The sequence below is a fragment of the Trichosurus vulpecula genome, chromosome 1, assembly GCF_011100635.1.
Source record: "Trichosurus vulpecula isolate mTriVul1 chromosome 1, mTriVul1.pri, whole genome shotgun sequence".
NCBI lineage: Eukaryota > Metazoa > Chordata > Mammalia > Diprotodontia > Phalangeridae > Trichosurus > Trichosurus vulpecula.
In genome coordinates this window covers 164,118,487-164,137,767 of record NC_050573.1, presented here as the reverse complement: position 1 = coordinate 164,137,767, position 19,281 = coordinate 164,118,487, and the positions used below count along the sequence as shown (strand labels likewise).

Genomic DNA, 19,281 nt, shown 5'->3' with positions numbered 1-19,281 from the left:
AATCAATAAATCTTAAAAGATATATAATCTCTGGATAATTAGGTGAAATGGTTCTACCCCTCCAGGTGTCATAAAAATTAATTCCCTTCCCCACTCCAGTCCTAGTCAGCAACATCTTTTTTCACCCCATACTAAATTCCCCCTACTGTAATTTTCCCTTGTTCTATTCTGATTATATTGACTCAGGAGAGATCATAGACTGAAATATCAGTGGCTGTAGTATATAAATGGAGGAATAGCCTCTTTATTTCTAAGCTATCAGTTGAATAGAAATGGGCTAACATAGTAATTCACACATTATAATTTTACTGAAAACTATAGCTGTCCTAATTCTATTCTTCCCAATGGCTGCCTCAAAACTTGTAGAGGCTGATAAGCCCATAATTTGGACTTGTAAGATTCTCAAGAGCTGTCTCCCCTTCCTGCTACCTCCAAGCTAGGTTATTATTCTTAAAGTTGAAGCTTGGGATAACTACCCATTACCATTCTTATTCCCAGAGGAAAGGTTCTGACAACTCTCCTTTTTTACCCCATAGTACCCTATGGCTGGTTCTGCTTTTCACCTCACCAGTCCCAAAACAGGATTCTCTTTTGAAGGCTCTGGCAAGAATTTCCTGTCTAGAAGTTAAGTGCTATCATGGGTGTATTCTTGTTGTCACTTTTATTTGTCACAATTACACCAGGGGACTACTTACTGTATTAAGATTTTATGCTTCTTTTTAGTAAGGACCATGGTTTCCCCAATGGGTGGCAGACCAGGTTAAAGATTCAAAGGCTTAATTGTTCAGGAAACAGAGGCAGTAAGCATAGGTTACCAGAAACTCCTGCTATATTTGAACCCAACTTGGTTACTCTCTTTAAAGTATTTAATATTCCTTTAATAGTCTCTCTCTTCAACAGCATGATGGGAGTGGAGGAGGCAAAGGGGCTGGAGTACGGCAATCAGTGGTTTCCTTATTTTCCTTCACTGGGAACTTCATTCAGAAATCATAATTTTCTATAAATATGACTACGTTTTTTTCATTCAAATTGAGGTATGAGACTGGGCCAGACACCAAAGTGTGAAATAGCAGGGGATGAGGAAACCCTCCATATAAAAAGGCAAACTTTCTTCACAGGGATATGGTTGAATTTCTGTTTGATCATGTAGAAAACTACAAAACCAGAAGTTTAGATTTTAACCCACAGGTGGTACAGTAACTAACATTAAAACTTGAAAATTTTCCACTACAAACTGAAGTTAGCTTTCAGGAGAGCCCTGACCAGAAGCCATAAGCCAAGGTTTTCTGTCCATCCTCCTACACCTTCCTGTGGAAACCGCAGAGAAAAAGAGTCTTTTCCAATATGATCACTAATCTCTCCCTCCACAGTGGAATATAAGTTCTGTCAGATCCAACTAAGCTGCAAAGACTTCTAGTACAGGCCTAGCTTCAACTATATATTTGTTCTTCCACAACCAGCTCAGTTAAATTCCAAGAAGCTCATCACCCAAAGGGTGGTCACTGGGTGGTTGGTTTGTTTGTTTAGCCATCACAATTCATGAAGACTCTACTCAGGTGTAGAAGATTTGCAATCTATTTGGAACTATGCCCAAAGGGCTATAAAACCATGTCTACCCTTTGACCTAGCAATACCACCACTAAGTATCACAAAAGAGATTAAAAAAAAAACAAAAAGGAAAAGGACCTCTATGTACAAAAACATTTATAACAGCTTTTTTCTGGGGGCAAAGGATTAGAAGCTGAGGTTAGGCCCATCACTTGGGGAATGGCTGAACAAGTTGTAATGTATGATTATGATGGAATACTATTGTACTATAAGAAATGATGAGCAGGATGCTCTCAGAAAAACCTAGAAAGACTTGCATGGGCTGATGCAAAATGAAATATGCTGTGTACAAAGCAACAGCAATATTGAAAGATGATTAGGTGTAAATGACTTAGCTATTTGCAGAAATACAATGATAACTCTGAAGGACTTATTTTAAAAAATGCTATCTATCCCCACAGAAAGAACTGATGGTATCTGAATACAGATTGAAGCATACTTTTTTTAAACTTTCTTTATTCTTCTTGATTTTTTTTTCTTTTTTGCCTATGTTTTCTATCACAATATGACTATTATGGATATGTTTTACATGACTACACATGTATAACCTATATTGAATTGCTTGCCTTCTCAATGAGGGTGGGGATAGAGGAGGGAAGGGAGAGAATTTGGAACTCAAAGTTTTAAAAATGAATGTTAAAATTTGTTTCTACATGTAACTGGGGAAAAATAAAATTATAAAAGCTAAAAACAAAATAAAACAAAAAAAGAGGGTTGCAATCTGCATTAGTGGAATGAAAGCCTACACTGATGTATTAATTGCTCTTTTCAAGTATTAAAGTATCATCACAACCATTTATGAAATACCCATTTGCAAAAGGATGTGTGTTTACTAAGCATTCCAAGCTCTGTAAACAATATGGAATATTTTGGTGAATCAGTAATGGATCCAAGAAAAGAATCATAGGACTACAAGCTTAAAAGGGCCTTAGAAGTTAAGTTTTAGAGGCCCAACATTATCACTTTTTTTAACAAAAGCAAAAATTGAAACCCTGAGGCTGGAAAAGGAGAATCGCCAGGTCCAGTTGAGTCCTAAATTTATTTTTTCTGTTCTAAGATGTGAATACCAAGAGATGAAATTACCATTTACATCTGGAAAGCAGTCTCCCCAAATCTCTAAATGAAGAAGCTAAGGGAAAGTTTAAAGTTGTCCTAAGTCACCCTGTCTGAGTACAACTAACTCTAAAAGTGCTAAAGCTGCTTTCCCACCAATAGGGGCTTTGAATCCCAATTAGCCTCCATTCCACTTGGGATTCTCCCATTCCTCACCCACATGAATCAGCACCAGTCCCCAGTTCCAGGATTCTCTCTCCCCATTGCCTGGTCCTGTTAGAACCAAACAACAACCTTCCCCAAAAAGCCAACAGATTTTACTCATGGGGAGAGAGTGCCTCATTTCCTCCAGGACCCTAGGGGGTGAGGTGCCCAATTTCACCCTGACGGGCACAATGGACCTGAACTATTTCCATCATTCTCCCTGACTGCCATTCATTTTGTATCTCAATAAAATGGACTTGCTTTACTGTCTTGTTGAGAGCTCCAAGTTTCCTTGTACAAAACGGTGGCATTCCAAACCTTCTTTAAGTCTATGTTTAGAAAACATCTAACATTGCAAAAAATATTACAAAATCCTAAAAAGACACAGAATATGGTTCATAAGTTTGTGTGTCTGTATGCTCCAAGTCTTGCCTTATTGACAAATATTGATAGTGTGTTGTTGCTGTTCAGTCGTGTCCAACTCTTCATGACGCCATTTTGGGGTTTTTTTGCCAAAGATACTGGAGTGGTTTGCCATTTCTTTCTTCAGCTCATTTTACAGATGAGGAAACTGAGGCAAACAGGGTTAAGTAACTTGCCCAGGGTCACACAGCTAGTAAGTGTCCAAGGCCTGATTTGAAACTCGCAAAGATGTGACTTTCTGACTTCAGGCCCAGCACTCTAACTAACCACCTAGCTGCTCTATCGATAGTGTGAAACCAAACAAATCACTTAATCTCTCAGTGCACCATGCAACTCTCTAAGACTATAAATTGTACAAGATGCAGATCTGCTTTAGTAGAGGGAGTCACTCTCCTCACTGAGAGTTCCTAACAACCAGTGAAATCATGGGTTGCCACATAATAATGTCCAAATACTCTTGGTATTAGTAGGTAAGTTCTAGGGAGCTGACTGAGGGAAATAAAGGGTAAATGATTTGCCCAGGGTCACACAGCTCATAGCTATCAGAAGGGGGATTTGAACCCAGGTCTTCAAGACTCCAAATCCAGCACTCTATCCACCATACCATACCACACTGTCCCCTAAATATAAATATACAATCACTAAGTCATAATGTTCTTCTAAAAGTCTCTATGCAATGGGAAGAAAACATATCTGGTGTTTTCAACAAACAAATGATTATGTTGTATTTCCCAGTTAGAAACATCTGGTAGACTTTTATCCTATATAGCTCTATGTAAAAAGGATTGATGTTCATAAAGGGAACCCTATAACAACAAAACATAAAGAAAAAACCTTCATATGTGAAATACTACTCTAGAAAATAAAGTTAACTTGGATTATGTTATTTGATATTTTTTACAAATGAAAGAGACAGGCATTTAATTGCCCATGTAACAGCAAATGTATTGGATCTCATGAAACTTTAGATATAGTCACTGCAGCTCAACAAAAGTTTTGCTCTATTTGAGAAGTAGCAATTGTTCTTTTGAGTTTGTTTAGAACTTTCTGATCACTAGTATTTGTGTTCTTTTTTATGACAGTCTTATGGGGGAAGTTGGAGCAGCTAAGTGGCACAGTGGAGGATAGAATACCATGCCTGGAGTATGGAAGACTTAGCTTTCTCAGTTCAAATTTGACCTCAGACACTTACTAGCTGTGTGACCCTGGGCAAGTTACTTAACCCTGTTTGCCTCAGTTTCCTCATCTGTAAAGTGAGCTTAAGAAAGAAATGGCAAACCACTCCAGTATCTCTGCCAAGCCAATGCCAAATGGGGTCACAAAGTAGGATGCAACAGAGAACTAATGGACAACAGCAATGGGGGAAGTAATTTTGTGTCTTTAAAAAGAGAGAACTGACACTCTGAGACACAGCAATCCAACAAAGAACTAAAATCCAAATTCCCTAACTCTAAGTTATTAAATTACCTAACTCTACATTCCTTTAGTCTGGTATCATGGCTTGAGCCTCCTCTCTATATCAAAATCAACTATAATTGCTTCCTAAATTTTAAACCTTTGCTGTATCAAAATTGTTTCCTAACTTTTAAACCACTTCCACAGCCATTCTATATATTTCTCCCATAATATAATTAAAGAGATTTTTCTAGCACTATGAAAACTTCAAAGCAATTTAGAAGTTAGCAAACTGTATATATGCTTTAATCCAGGCCAAGGTGTATGTGGGGGAGCAAGCTCTAACTGGTTTGCTTTACAGATTGATAAATTATGTGAACATTTATACTTCAGAAACCATCTATACAAATCAGGGCTTGGTTTATGGTTTATTGATTGCATAGACTTAAGAAAGTCTTAACAATAGAGATTAAAATTAAAAGTATGTGTGCATACGTTTTAAACATTTACCCAGCATGCACCTGCATGGCTCTATAAATATTGATTAAATTTAGCAATAGAGCAGAAAGGTCAGGGAACGAAATCATCACTGCACCAGAGGCTAATAACGATATCATATATAAATATGTGTTGTATATTATACTGTATATGTATATTGTATCATACATAATATGTGATATGTTATATAGAAAATATATAATATGTAATTATATACAATTATATGTATTATATGTAATATAATAGAACACACAATCATTTAATATATACTATAAAATAATACATAATATAAAACTATTTAAATATAATTATGTAATTATATCACATAAATATATAATTATATATAATTTTATCTAGATAAATGCAGTTGTATATTATACAATTATAAATAATCTATAATGCTATCATATATAAATATGCATTTATATATAATTATGTTATGGTATTATATAATATATTAATAATAAAATAAGTGACAATTATATAATACTTTAAGCTTTGCAAACGGCTTTATATTCATTATCTCACCACTATGATGTCTGTACCTCAAAGAAATAAAGGAAAGAGGGAAAAAATCTACATGTAAAAAAATATTTATAGTAGATATTTTCATGGCAGCCAAAAAATGGAAACTTTGAAAGTGTTTTCCTATTGGGGAATGGCTAAACAAATTTGGTATCTGAATATAATGGAATATTTTTGTGCCATAAGAAATGACGAAGCAGATAATTTCTGAGAAAAGTGGGAAGACCTTTAGGAACTGATACAGAAGGAAATGAGCGGACCTAAGAGAACAATTTATACAATGATAACATTATAGAGAAAAGCAACTTTGAAGGACTTTAGAACTCTGATCAGTGCAATGATGAACAATGGATCCAAAGGCATAAAGATGAAATATACCACTTGCCTCCTGACACAGAGGTGAAGAACTTAAAATGCAGAAAGAGATATACATTTTTGGACACAACTAAGGTGGGAATTTGTTTTGTCATATTATATGAAGCTCTGTATTGAAGAATTTGTTTTATGTTTCTTTTTTAATAGAAGGAAGAACAGATTATTTTTTTAAATAATTGTTACTTGAAAATTAAAAAAAAATTTATGTGTTATCAATTTACCAGTCTTATATGGAATAGCATTAAAAATACTGGATTTAGGGTCAGACGACCTGGGTTCAAATCCCCATTCTGCTACTTACTCCCTGGATGACCTTAATAGGTCATTTAATCTTTATGAGTTTTGGTTTCCTCATCTATAAAATGAGGAAGCAGGATTAGATGACCTCTAAAGCCTCTAAATCTATGACCATGGGATCCTGGGATCTCAGACAATCAGACAATAGCCTGATGATGTAGATGGTATAGCCATTATTACCCCCACGTCATAAATTAGGAAAGCAAGGATCAGCGAGTTTATATGATTTGCCCAGGGGCATATAAGTAGCTAAACTGAGAGAAGCTCTATCACCAATTTGGCTGCAGGATGACGATTTTGTCATCCACAGAAACTCATAAAGAGAACCTACAAAGTTGATTGCTACTGCATCAGTGAAGCAAGCATCCACACCTACAAAATCTCGAAGATAAAGCACTACTCGTACACTCATATGTGAATTCTACCCTCTCAATGCCCAATGCGCTATTTAAAGAAGTGGAAACGGACAGTCAAGATAAATTCAGAGATCCTGCTGGAACAAATCTGCACTGGAAGTAAATTTAAAAAAAAATACCTCAGGATTCAATTTTCAGATATTTGTGAGACTAGAAGATTCCAAAAGAATGAAAAAGGTGGCATATGGTAATCATGAAAACTAATAAGAACAAGCAGAAACTACTCACCTCTACACCTATTTTCTTATCTTTACAAACTTTTTAGCAGAATGATTTGTAGCCTTCTCACTCCATCCTCCCCACCAACTCCATTCCAACTCCTGACTCTGTGTCTGCATTGGTTGTCCCCCAGGCCTGGAATGCTTTCCCTTCACACCTCCGTCTCTCAGCTTCCCTGGCTTCCTTTAAGATTCAGCTCACATTCCTGCCTCTTCAGGAAGCCTTTCCTGGCTCCCTCAGCTACTGGCAACACCACCTGACATCTACTTTGTATATATCTTGTTTATACATAATCAATTAGATGTTTTCTCCAACTATTAGAATGTGAGCATGTTGATGTCAAGGACCAGGTTTTTGTCTTTGAATCCCTAGCACTTTGACCAGTGCCCTATACATAAAAAGTGCTTAAAATACTTATTGACTGACTAGTTTTCATGATGAAAGCATGGGTATGGAAAAAAGTCTTTTATAGATAATTTTCTACAGCAATCTACATATTCACACAAAATGGACTAAATAGTACAGATAATACACAATTCCTGTTGTACATATTGCTTGTTGATTCTACACACACACACACACACACACACACACACACACACACACACACATACACACTCAAATTCTTAAAGGTTCCCATCAGATAATGTCTCCTTGTTTGATCTTATGTCAAGATCCTCTAAGATTCCAATACTGTTAAGATCATAGCAATAACTTTATTTAATGGTTCACAAATTTTGTAATGACTAATTGTAAAAGGCAAATGTTAGCTCAGGCCAAGTGTCATGGAAGGCTTGAATAGCTCACCTGTAATTCTCCTTTAGGATTCCTATACATACTTGTTTACAGAAACTCTTCACTTTACCCTACAACTTAAGAAAGCTTTGCATTATTTGATGCAATTACCAAGATATTCTTGCCTTTAGTAAAAACAAAACAAATAAAAACAAAACACTCATATTTATGCATCTGCAGGGTTTTTACTTGGAAATATTTCTGAAATGTTCCTGAAAGGGCCCCTATGTAAGAAGGGTCCCTATGTAGTTTTGCCAAAGCATAGGCTATATGCTAAGAGGCATATACATAATCAATTAAAAAGCAAAAACAAACAAAACAAAACAAAATCCTAAATCAAAGACCTGAGAAGTGGAAAACAAGAGAAAATGCCTTATCTCCCTACCAATTATAATATCCTAGAGTCCAAAGTGGATATTGAAAGATGAGGACCAGAACACCAAAATATGCGTATATATATGTATGTATATATATATTTATATATGTATGTATATATATGTATATATATAATAGAAGTGAACAATTAGACCTATACTTCCTCTGTTCATGAACATGTGAGCATTTTACCACACAGGCCCAAGAGACATGGATTCTGGGATGGTGAACTAGAATGTGTGAGGGAGGGGATATGTGTGTTTCACCCTTACTGTTCATTTGTCAAATGTGTATCCTTGTGGGTATCATGGAATAAAAGTAGAATTAAAGACACATAAATGTATACGTAGTGTTATTTCTGGACTAAGTGTTTCACTACTAAATAGATCTCAGAGATGAGGACTGATCAGCCCACTCACCTTGGCTGAGCATGACATGGTGCTTGCCCATTGCCCAAGGGCTATGAACTATACCTTCACTACCCCAAAATAACTATCAACACACACATACACACACACACACACACACACACACACACACACACACACACACACACATCAAAGTTGTTTAGCCATTTCACGGGAGCTGTTCTAGGAAACATCCAAAATCTTAGAGAGATTTCCTATAGAAATATTCTCCAGACGCTGCTATTTGAAGAAAGCATTATGTTGACTGCATCAAGTTCTGGAATGCCATAAAGAATCCTCAATTAGATCTACATTTACTCAGAAAATCAGTCTAGGCATCCACACTGGAAGAACAAAGTAGATGAAGATTGCAATATTGTTCAGATTATGACATGTATTTGGATGGGAAGTCAATTGAGTTCGTTTATCAGTACACACATGGCGGACAGACATTGCAAACATACAATGAACTGAAATAAGAATCGAAAAGAAGGATATCAAGCTATTGAATTAAATTGTAAATCAATGTCTCACAGCTCTTCAGAGAATAGTAGACTATAATCTCCTTGAAGGTAGGAATTGAATTCATCTCAAATCCCATCAATCACATCTTGTCTACTACAGGAAATCATCAGAAAGTGTTAGATAATGGATAGGACAACATACCTTTAAATTAAAGATGAACCTGGATCACACTTAACAAATTACAAGGCACTTGAAATGATATCAGCTTGATCATTGCTACATAAACTCATTTTTTTTCACCACCATACTCTGTCATAAAACAGTACAGATATGAGAAGAACCAAAAATTTCAGGTGAATCGAACAATAATAGGAAAATGCATGGTGGTTGTAGGTAGATTAACTTGCCGAGAAATGGCAATAGAAGAAATTACCAAGATATAGATGACTAGTCACAAAGATGGAACAGCCCAAAGGTCAGATTGAGGTATGGAAGCTCATCTGCTACATAGATACCTTCTAAAGTATTAAAACACTCAAAGGAACGATGCTAGCATACCCACCTTTCTCCTCTTTATCTATGTAGGATCATGGGAAAAATAATTGACAAGAATCTTACCAGGTGGAAAGTGGGAAGGTCTATTATCTGCATGTGTGGGGAAGGAGGGCTCACACCGTGACATCATGGATACAGTAAAGCACTAAATAAGTACTACCCAAATAGGACTAGTATTTCTTTGATCTGGAAGCACAATTCTTCAAGACAATGGCTTTAACATATAGTGAAAAGACAGATAGCCTTGGAGTCGGAGGATCTAAGTGTGAATCCTGCCTCTCCTTGATATCTGTGTGCAACCTTGGGCAAGTGACAGAATTTCTCTGGGCCTCAGTTTCACTGTCTGTAAAATATTGGGTTTAAAGCAGATCTCTACCCATGTTCCTACCAGCTCTTGATCCATGATCCTATGATAAGAGGGGAAAAAAACCTGTCACAATGGAGGAAAAGGGAATTCAAGAGGTTTACTTTTCAAAACAAATGCATCTTTTTAAAACATAAAATTTAGCACAGTAGATGGCGCCATCTAGAGGAATACAATATTCTTGATTTAACTGTAGTTAAATGCTTTAGTAAGATTCAAAATTAAGCTTTCCCTGTCAAGTGGCATCGCACACAACTTAGAACAAAACAAGCTTCAGTTTCTGCATCTCTAAAATGCAGACAACAATACTTGCATGATGTATTGCATAGAAGGCCAGCCTTAGAGTCAGAAAGACCTGGGTTCAAATTCTGCCTCTGACACAGAAGAGCCAAGGGATCATCAGGAAGTTAATTTCTCAGTACTCCAGGCAACAACCTAAGTTGTGCACTAGTGCAAGGAATTTTCCAGAGTAGGAGTTCCCCATGCCAAGTAAATTATAGATTCAAACAACTCTCCTCTCCCAAATTAAGACTTTACTAACATATTGTCATTTTGATAATAGCAAGTGACAACTTTTTCTCATCGGTGCTTGGTTCATTATTCCCCTCAATGTTATTTCTCAGGCAAGTATTATCAGAAAGACAGCCAATTAATCTTCCTGTTTCACAGAAACCCTTATTGTTCTGTAGCTTTAGAGTATAGTTATAGTTAGCAAAGGCCCATTGGTTCCTTTTTTGGGGTGCTAGGATTAAAAGTGGACTTTTATAAACAAAGGCTAAATTCTACAATATTTTGTAGGCCCAAATTTAAATTGGCTATACCTTAATTCAGTGAAATAAATCCTAGATTATGTATTCCATCTCTTATATATAACCCTAGACAAAGTAGGAGAGGTAAAAAAAACTTGATTTATTTTGAGAGGAGAAGGAAGGTTAACTTGTGGCCAACAGCTAAAGTCCTAGATTCAATGAACTGTGTTCAATCGTGAGGATGCTTTCCCCAAATTAGTCTTTGGTTTATTTCCCCTAAGAGTTTACTCTGAGAATTTGGCTCTACAGAAATTGGCTCTACAGAAAAGGTCCTCAACCTTCCATGTATGGAATTTTGAACAATCTTTATTTCACCCCAAAGAAAGTACATAACAAAAAAGTTTCCTATCTGAGCCTATAAATCACATCATCAATCGACAAGTAATTATTGAGCTACATTAGTCAAAACAATTCCCTCCATCCTTCCCTGACTCTTCCAAATTCTGGTCAGGTCCTCCTTCCCCAGGGCCCTATGTAGTCATTAAGACTTATAGCTTTCAGTGTTTTGGTTATCTCCCCAAAGGTAAACAAACTTGGAGTTAGGAATCTTCTCTTAGCTCTGCACAGTTCACATAACTCATAGTCATAGTGGAGACAAATGTTTAGGTTTGCTTCTTCACATTGTAGCTCGGTACCTTGCCCATCTTCTGGCTCTAGGGTCACATGGTGGTTGTTTTACTTTATAGGAAGCTGCCTCCAAAAATTCTTTGGTTGGGGGTTCCTCTGCCACTGCCTCTTCTCACCTGCCATCTCTGGGATCCAGAGGTTCACTGGGGAGTTCTATATAGAGTAGTTGTTCTTCCCCAGGAACCCGAGTCCAAACTTTGTATGTAGTCCCTCCCTGATCTTTGGTCTTCCTACGTCCCTTTTAAAAGTCATCTCCATGAATGAATCTCAGATCTAGAATAGCCATGTCTCCATTAATCACCCTCCATAGGTAAACATGACCCAGGACAAGGGTACTCTCCACATCCCCACTTAAGGAAATGTCATCAGTCATCTCAAAAGTGGTATCCATGGGTACCTTCCATGGGGAGATATCTTCACAGCTAAAACAAAGCCCTCGTCTTTAGCTTTGCTAATCAAACAGATTACTCTGGGTCACAGTCTCTGCATTTCATGATTTAAGATTGTATAAAAGAGAGTTGCTTTCTCTTCTTTTAAAGGACAAAAAAATCCATTAATATTTTGTACAGTGAAAGTTCTCAATACATGTGCTTTGTGTTTCTCTCCAAGCTGTAGTTTTGACTCTATGGACTTCACCGTCATGGCCCCATGACAGTAACTTCCTTCCACCCCCACTCTTACCATTTGTGCTTCATCTTCTCCCATTAGAATGTAAGGTCCTTAAGGGCAGAGACCATCTTTCTTTTTGCTTATATATTTATATCCCTAGTGCTTAACAGTGTCTGGCACGCAGTAAGAGCCCAATAAATGCTTGTTGCCTTGCTTTGCCATTGCCAGAACTGAAACATTTCATTTTGGAGATGAAGAGTAGTATAAAACGAAACATCTAGAAATAAATATTATGTAATACTGGAATCCTCCAGTAGATCTGGATCAGCTGGTAGATCTCAAAGCCTCACCTACTCTGCCTTCTTGGAATGTCTAACTTCCTTTAAGACTCAGGTAAGGGCCAACTCTTGAAGGAAGCCTTTTTCTGACCCTTAGATGCTAGTGCCTCCCCTTTAAGGTCACCTTGTTTCTACTATATCTTTATCTTGTATGTATTCATTTATTTCTATGTTATCTCTCCCATTAGAATGGGAGTTTTTGAGTATAGAGACCTGTTTCATTTTTCCTTTGTATCTGAAGAGCTTAGTTCAGTGCCTGGCACATAGTAAACACGTAACAAATGCTTGCTGATTGATTGATTATCTGATGGCAGTTCAAACTAGTTACCCCCTGTAGAAGTCCTTTCTCTTCCATACCTATGGTACACCCCAGATTTCCCAGGAAAATCCCAATTTCTTTCTTTCTCCTTTTTTGTTTAAAGAATGGGCCCTTAAAAAGACTCCCTCCCTCTCCCACCAATGAATCCTTTCTTGTAATAAAGAAAAACATTCAAGCAAAGCCAACCAATAGAACAGACACATCTCACAATATATACTATATCCCACCCCTTATCTACAGTGAGGTGGAAGATAAATTCCTTACCAATTCTCCAGGACCGAGATATTTTAAGAAGGTGTATTTTGAATGAAGTATTTCAAAAGGAACAGTCTTTATAAGTCCTGTGATCCAATTTTTTGGTACAGAAAATATGGTCACTATCTCTCTAGCCCAATCTCTATTATTTCCCAGAATTCCCTGCAGAAATAATTATGTAGAAATGGCACCCCTTGCTCCCACTCTGCTTAAAAATTTTATTATCTCCCCATCCTCCCTCAACCTCCATGCAGTTTCAAGGCTTTAGGGAAATTACAATTCACAACTCTTCACCAAAAGTTGAGAGACCCCACAGAAGGAAAATCTAATTCAGAAATCCTTTCTGCCTGTCTCTTTTTGAATTTTGGGTTGAAAGTGGGGGAAAGGCACTGTTTTCAATATTTTTCTTCTAATATATGAATGCAAAATAACTTTTTTCATCTTTCACTAATTCAATAGCATTAATTACAATTTGTAAAAAGCTGTTAATTCAAGGTGGTCTCAAAGGCTTATTTCTAAATTTACCAAAAGCCTAATCCTGTTATTCCAACTTCGAATTTTTAATTAAATGAGATTTAATATTTCATTCTTATTAACTCTTTATATCAAAACAAAATGATAATGGTTATTATTTTAAATGAATGAGTTAAATGAAAATATTATACATTAGAAGTGAAATATGTAATTGATATTACTTTCAGGGGAGCAAAGTAGGATAATGAAGTATTTTACCTCATTCTCTTCAGCTCCTGAATCAAGTTCATTGGTGTTTTCCTTCAAAAAACACTGTAGAGTCTCACCTTTTTCTACACACTGAAAATAAGCCATTTTCTCCAACAGGTTACTATTATAACATGCATTTATGTCTTCCAGCCTATTCATTTTTAACATCTTGCTTGTGAGTCTGATTAAGCTACTGTCTGGAGTGTGATTTTCATCTCTCTTTACCTCTGATTTGTAAATCATAGCATAGTCACGCCCTTTGATTTCTCCTGCCTCTTGGCTGTAATGAAAAGAAAAAAGAAAATAGGTATCAGTAATTTTTCATATTTTACTTTTTGAGCCAAAGTCTAAGAGCAATGTTGAGGATTCACTCTACTATTAAGGCTGGAAAGAATAAGTTAGTGGTCATGGGGACAAATGATGACATCACAATCCAGTATTAAGAAATAGCATTTTCCGTTTTTCCACAAAAACAAAAACCCAAGGAGTAACCCTAAATTTTGTTCAATGACTTCATTTTTTATTATTTTAAATAGCAAGTGAGTATCAAACAACCCATATAACTGTAAAAGATAGGTTTTTGTCTGTTTTTTTTAACCAAAACCATTTTTTAAAAATCTACATAATGAAGTATAAAAATGTAGGATAGAGAATTACAAATTTAATACTATAGGGACCTTAATAATCATTTACTCCAACCCCTTCATTTTATAAGAGGAAACTGAGGCCCAGACAGTTTGTCCTTTGTAGACACAAAGAAAAGACATCAGCAATCTCAGTAAAGATTATTGAGAAACCCTTTTTAAATTGTGTTTTTATCACATGATATATATAGCATTCCTAATGTTTCCTGGACATTATATGTGGTTAATATATAAAATATATATTTTAATATGAGATGCATTTTCATGGCTAAATTCTGAGGCCCTCTGTTGGGTATTTTCATTTAAAAATCACTCTTTTCTCAGTCACTTACCTAGCCATAATTGTGCTAGATGGAATTTGGTCTTGCTTCTTTATATAATAACTATACAGCAAAAAGTACCTACCCCTCATTTCCACAGAATTTGAGTAATGAAATTCTATACAACTCTAATTAGTCACAAAGCACTTGAATTTTTACTCAAAAATTTCCGAATATCACTAGCCAGAACTTTATACATAAAACGTACACTTAGTATTCCTCTCTACTTACCCTAGGTAGATAGACCCATATCTATTTCCGAGGTTGATTTTGATTGACATATTCTATTCAAATGCATTTGGTGCTCCAGTTTGAATCAAAGAAAACACAACATATATTTCTCCCACAAAGGAATGGCTAGCAAAATTAGAGACCTTTTTGGTATTGCAAACTAACAGCAAACATTTAACACAGAACTGATGATAGGAAGAACTTATCCAAGTCAAAATAAAGAGAGAAAGAGACATTCATTCTAAGGTGTGAGATAAAAACAAACAATTTACATACTGTAATTACCACAAACATGAGGGAATTCCCGTGTTAGCATCATTGCAGGGGTAGAGTAATAACTAGTTCCACAGGAAAAGGGAAGTGAAGAATTCAACCTCATTAGGGAACTCATGGGGTGAAAGTCATCATTGTCACTCAAAAAACCTTCTGTAACCTTCTCTGGAGTACACTGCCTTCTCTGAATGGACGTGCCCTTTCTCTATAATGTCATTTTGAGCTCCTGTTTAACTAATATGGCCCTTGATCTCATATTGCTCAGCTGTTACACAGTTAGTCAGATGGGGAAGATTTTTAATTTTAGACTCCAGCCTTTTCAAGGAGGTCAGGTAAGGAGAGGATGAAATAGGACCATTGGATGAAATATCACCTTCTCCTGTTCTCTCCTCCTCTCTGTTGGAGTAGGACACAGCTACCCAACAAAACTACTAATAGGCAAAGGGTCCTTCTACAACAACAATGGCCAAGAGTGGAAATCACAGACTCATAAAGCTGGAGAGAATGTTAAGAAAAATGATTTAGTTCAGCCCCACCTTCCTCCATCTTCCTTCAAGTAAGTGAATATCCAAGTATTTGTGGTTCCCTACTTAAAAAAATATCCTCTTGCTGATTCCAACCAATGAATCAACAATCATGTCTTAAGCATCTAATATGATCAATGCTGGCCAATGATGAAAACAAAACCGTTTCTGACCTCAAGGAACTCACATCTGTATTGCATCACAATTATGACTGCTAAGTTATCTTGTCTGACTTCAATGCAAGAGAATAATCTTATTTTTCCCATGGTGTTGAGAACTGGGGACAAGAATGCTTAAGCAATTTTATATTTTAGGATCATCAGACCTTAAAGCCATTTACTAAGAGAATTCAAAGGATTTAACCAGAATTGCCAATAGATCTACATTCTAATGCGAAGAGGCATTTAGATGCCTATAAAAGGTAGGAGCTCATTTTTACAAATCTTCTTTGCCTGAACAAGCAATATCAAGAAATTTTTTTATCTTCCCTCATTTTCTGCAATAGTACTAATTCTTCCCTAGAGGAGAGCCTAGATATGTTATGGCCATACCTATCAAAGCTATATATATATATTATCTCACCACCATGGGGAAGATCTCAAATTGTAAAGATTACAATCCATTCTAACCTTCTCCTGTGGGCCCCCCCATCAGTCTTCCACAGATGCCCTGGAGGCCTTTCTCTAGATCCTTTAACATTTCTCAAACTCGAATCATGAACAGCCTACTTCCATATATTTCCTTGATAATATCTTATATACTGCTTCTATGCAATCCTTGTTTTATTAACATGCTTATTGCATACCTTTCTTTTGCCCTTTAAATCACCTACAATTTAGATTCTTCAGAGATTGTGGCATTCCATTATTCACAGCCACATAACATTATTCTACAGCATTAACTAGCTGTGTGCTGTGAGTCTAGAGCAAATCTCTGGGTCTGATTTTCCTTATTTTTAATTCTTGAGGCTGGATTAGTTCATCTTTAAGGACCTTTTCAGATCTAACATCCTATATTAGATATTTGTAAAAAAGAAAAAAAAGTGCCTAGTGTTATACCTGGCAGATAATAGACTCTATAGAAAAGCATTTTCCCTTTCCCTCACAACCCTAATGAAATATAGCTAGATAGACAGACAGACAGATAGATGGATGGATATAGATATAGATATATAATATCTACCATGTGCTATACAATGAGTACAACAAGGTCCCCAGCCTTGGGTAGCTAATAATCTAATTGTAACATGGACAGCATGAATCAGTGGAAAGCACTAGAGCTGAAGCCAGGCCCTGCATTTCAAAATGAACTCAACTTACTACTTGTATGACCTTGTATCATGTAATCTCTTGGATTGGATAACATCTAAAGTCACTTCCACCTCAGAACAGATGAGCTTATAAGGCACTAAGTGATATAATGCATAGTGCCATGTCATGCTATGGTATGGAACAATAATCGTAGTAACTTTTATAGAGCATTTAACATATACTGTTTCATTTGGGTCTCACAATGGCTGTCTGAGGTTGGTATTTCTGGTATTATTATCCCCATTTTACAAATGAGAAAAGTGGCAAGTTACTCACCCATGGTCACAGAGCTAATAAATATCCAAGACATCATTCGAATCTAGGTATTAATGATTCTACAACTAATATTTGTTTCCCTATACAATGCCTTCCCAGAGCAAACAGAAATAAGCCAGTGAACACTGCAAGGCTCTATGTCTGGAGGCAGTGAGAAGTAAAGCTCCCTGGATAAAGACTCAGGGTAGTCACAAAGCCCAAGAGAGGTCAGTAACCCATGGAAGTAGACCTTGAAAGACCTGGGGGAGGGCCAGCAACCAGTACCATGGCAGTACTCAGAAATGCACATCCTTGATCCTTGACCTGGGAAAGGCCAAGAAGAGATGCCATTGAAGGCCCTGAAGATATAGCACTCTAAACCTCAAAGAGGTGGGTAAGGGTGGCCCAGAAGGTGGAGGTCAGTATAAGAACTCAGAAAACCCACAGCAAGGGAAAGTAGGCCCAGTCATCCTACCTACAAGCACAGCAAGAAGCAGAAGCAGGCCATGGTACAAAGTCCCAGTTCAGAAACTGAAGCTAGAAAGATGAAAAAAATATTAGGAAAAAACCACCACTATACAGAAACCAAAGAATAAAAAAAATATGATTACAATTCCAGCGATGCACAAAAATCCAACATAGAAGGGTGTAATGCTAAGACTGTAAGCAAAGACTCAAAGGAAGGAAAATGTGTTTTCCATCAGGACTGCATTGACATCTAGGAGAAATTAAGCAAGAGATTTAAAACATAAAATAAAATTGGTAGAGAAAAGACTTGGGAGGAGAAAAAATAGCTCAGAAGAGAAAGTGATAAACCTAACCTAAATAACAAACTCCACAAAAACTAGATCAGACCAAAGAAAAATCAATGAATCTATGAAACAGAAATATTAGATAATCAAAGATTTAAAAATCACATATCTGATATAAAAAATAACTGACCTAGAAAACAAGGTACCAAGAGAATTTAAGAATTTTTGAACTTCCTGAAAACTGTGAATTAAAAAACAAATATGGATACTATATTTAAGAAATCATACATGAAACTTCACAGATATATTTCATCCAAAAAGGGAAAGTAAAGATAAAATCCACTGATCACTTCCTGAAAAAAAACCCTAAAGGAAAAAATACTCTTGCATCATTGCCAAAATCCAGAGCTCCTATGTCAAAGAAAGAATACTATAAACATCCAGAAAGAAGCACTACAAGTACCAACAAACCACAGTTAGGACTACACATGACCTGGCTGCTTCTGCTTGAAAGGAAAGAAGATCTTGGAATATGATATTCCAGAAGGCAAAACATAAAGGCTTTCAACCAAAAATAACTTATTCTGCAAAGCTGAGTATAATCCTAAAGGGGAAAAAATGTATTTTTAATGGAATAGAAGATTTTCAAGCAATTATGTTGCAAGGATAACAACAGATAAATAGGAACTTTGAAATACAAGTACAAGACTCAAAAGAAACCAAAAAAGGTAAACACTTTTGAGCAATTGGAAAGGGTTGTTTAATGACAGAGTACTAATATTTTAATAGAAGAGAAAAAACATATGTCCCTTCACAACTCTAATGGCTTCAAAGCGTATAGAATGAGTTAAATGAGAAGAGCAAGGTGGGGATAAGGGGGAGAAAGATTTTAAGAGGAGAATGAGAAGGGAGGGTCAAAGTAATACACTAGTTTTAGTAGTGTAAAAGGAGGAAGAAGGGGGTGGAACTTGTCATTTCTCATAGTTGGAGTATATAAAAAGAGTATACAAACATGGAGGAAGAGCTGGTAGGAATAAAGGTTGAACACAAATAGCTAGCTCTGTGTAGAAATATATCAAACTTAATAGGGAAACAAGCCAGGAAAGAAGGTGAGAGTTAAGAGGGAGGCTAATTACCAGGAGATAATTGCCATAAGCAAAACAAAATTCCTGCTCCTAAAGGCAAAAAAAAGTAAAGAACCAGACTCTAAGGGGGTACCCACTATTCATAGTTGAACACATTGTGCTATATGAATGTAATGGAAAAATGACAAAAGAGATTATTTCAGAGCATCCTGGGGAATATGGATTTATGCATA

At 36.3% G+C, this 19,281-nt stretch overlaps 1 protein-coding gene across 1 annotated transcript in view; it reads right to left on the bottom strand.

The window, feature by feature from the left end:
- MYLK4 (myosin light chain kinase family member 4) overlaps positions 1–19,281 on the bottom strand; it is a 147,905-nt gene that overhangs the window by 102,225 nt on the left and 26,399 nt on the right. The window contains exon 2 of the mRNA XM_036740888.1: positions 13,664–13,934. Within this exon, the coding sequence (XP_036596783.1) occupies positions 13,664–13,934 (271 nt within the window). The remainder of the gene's footprint in view (positions 1–13,663; positions 13,935–19,281) is intronic.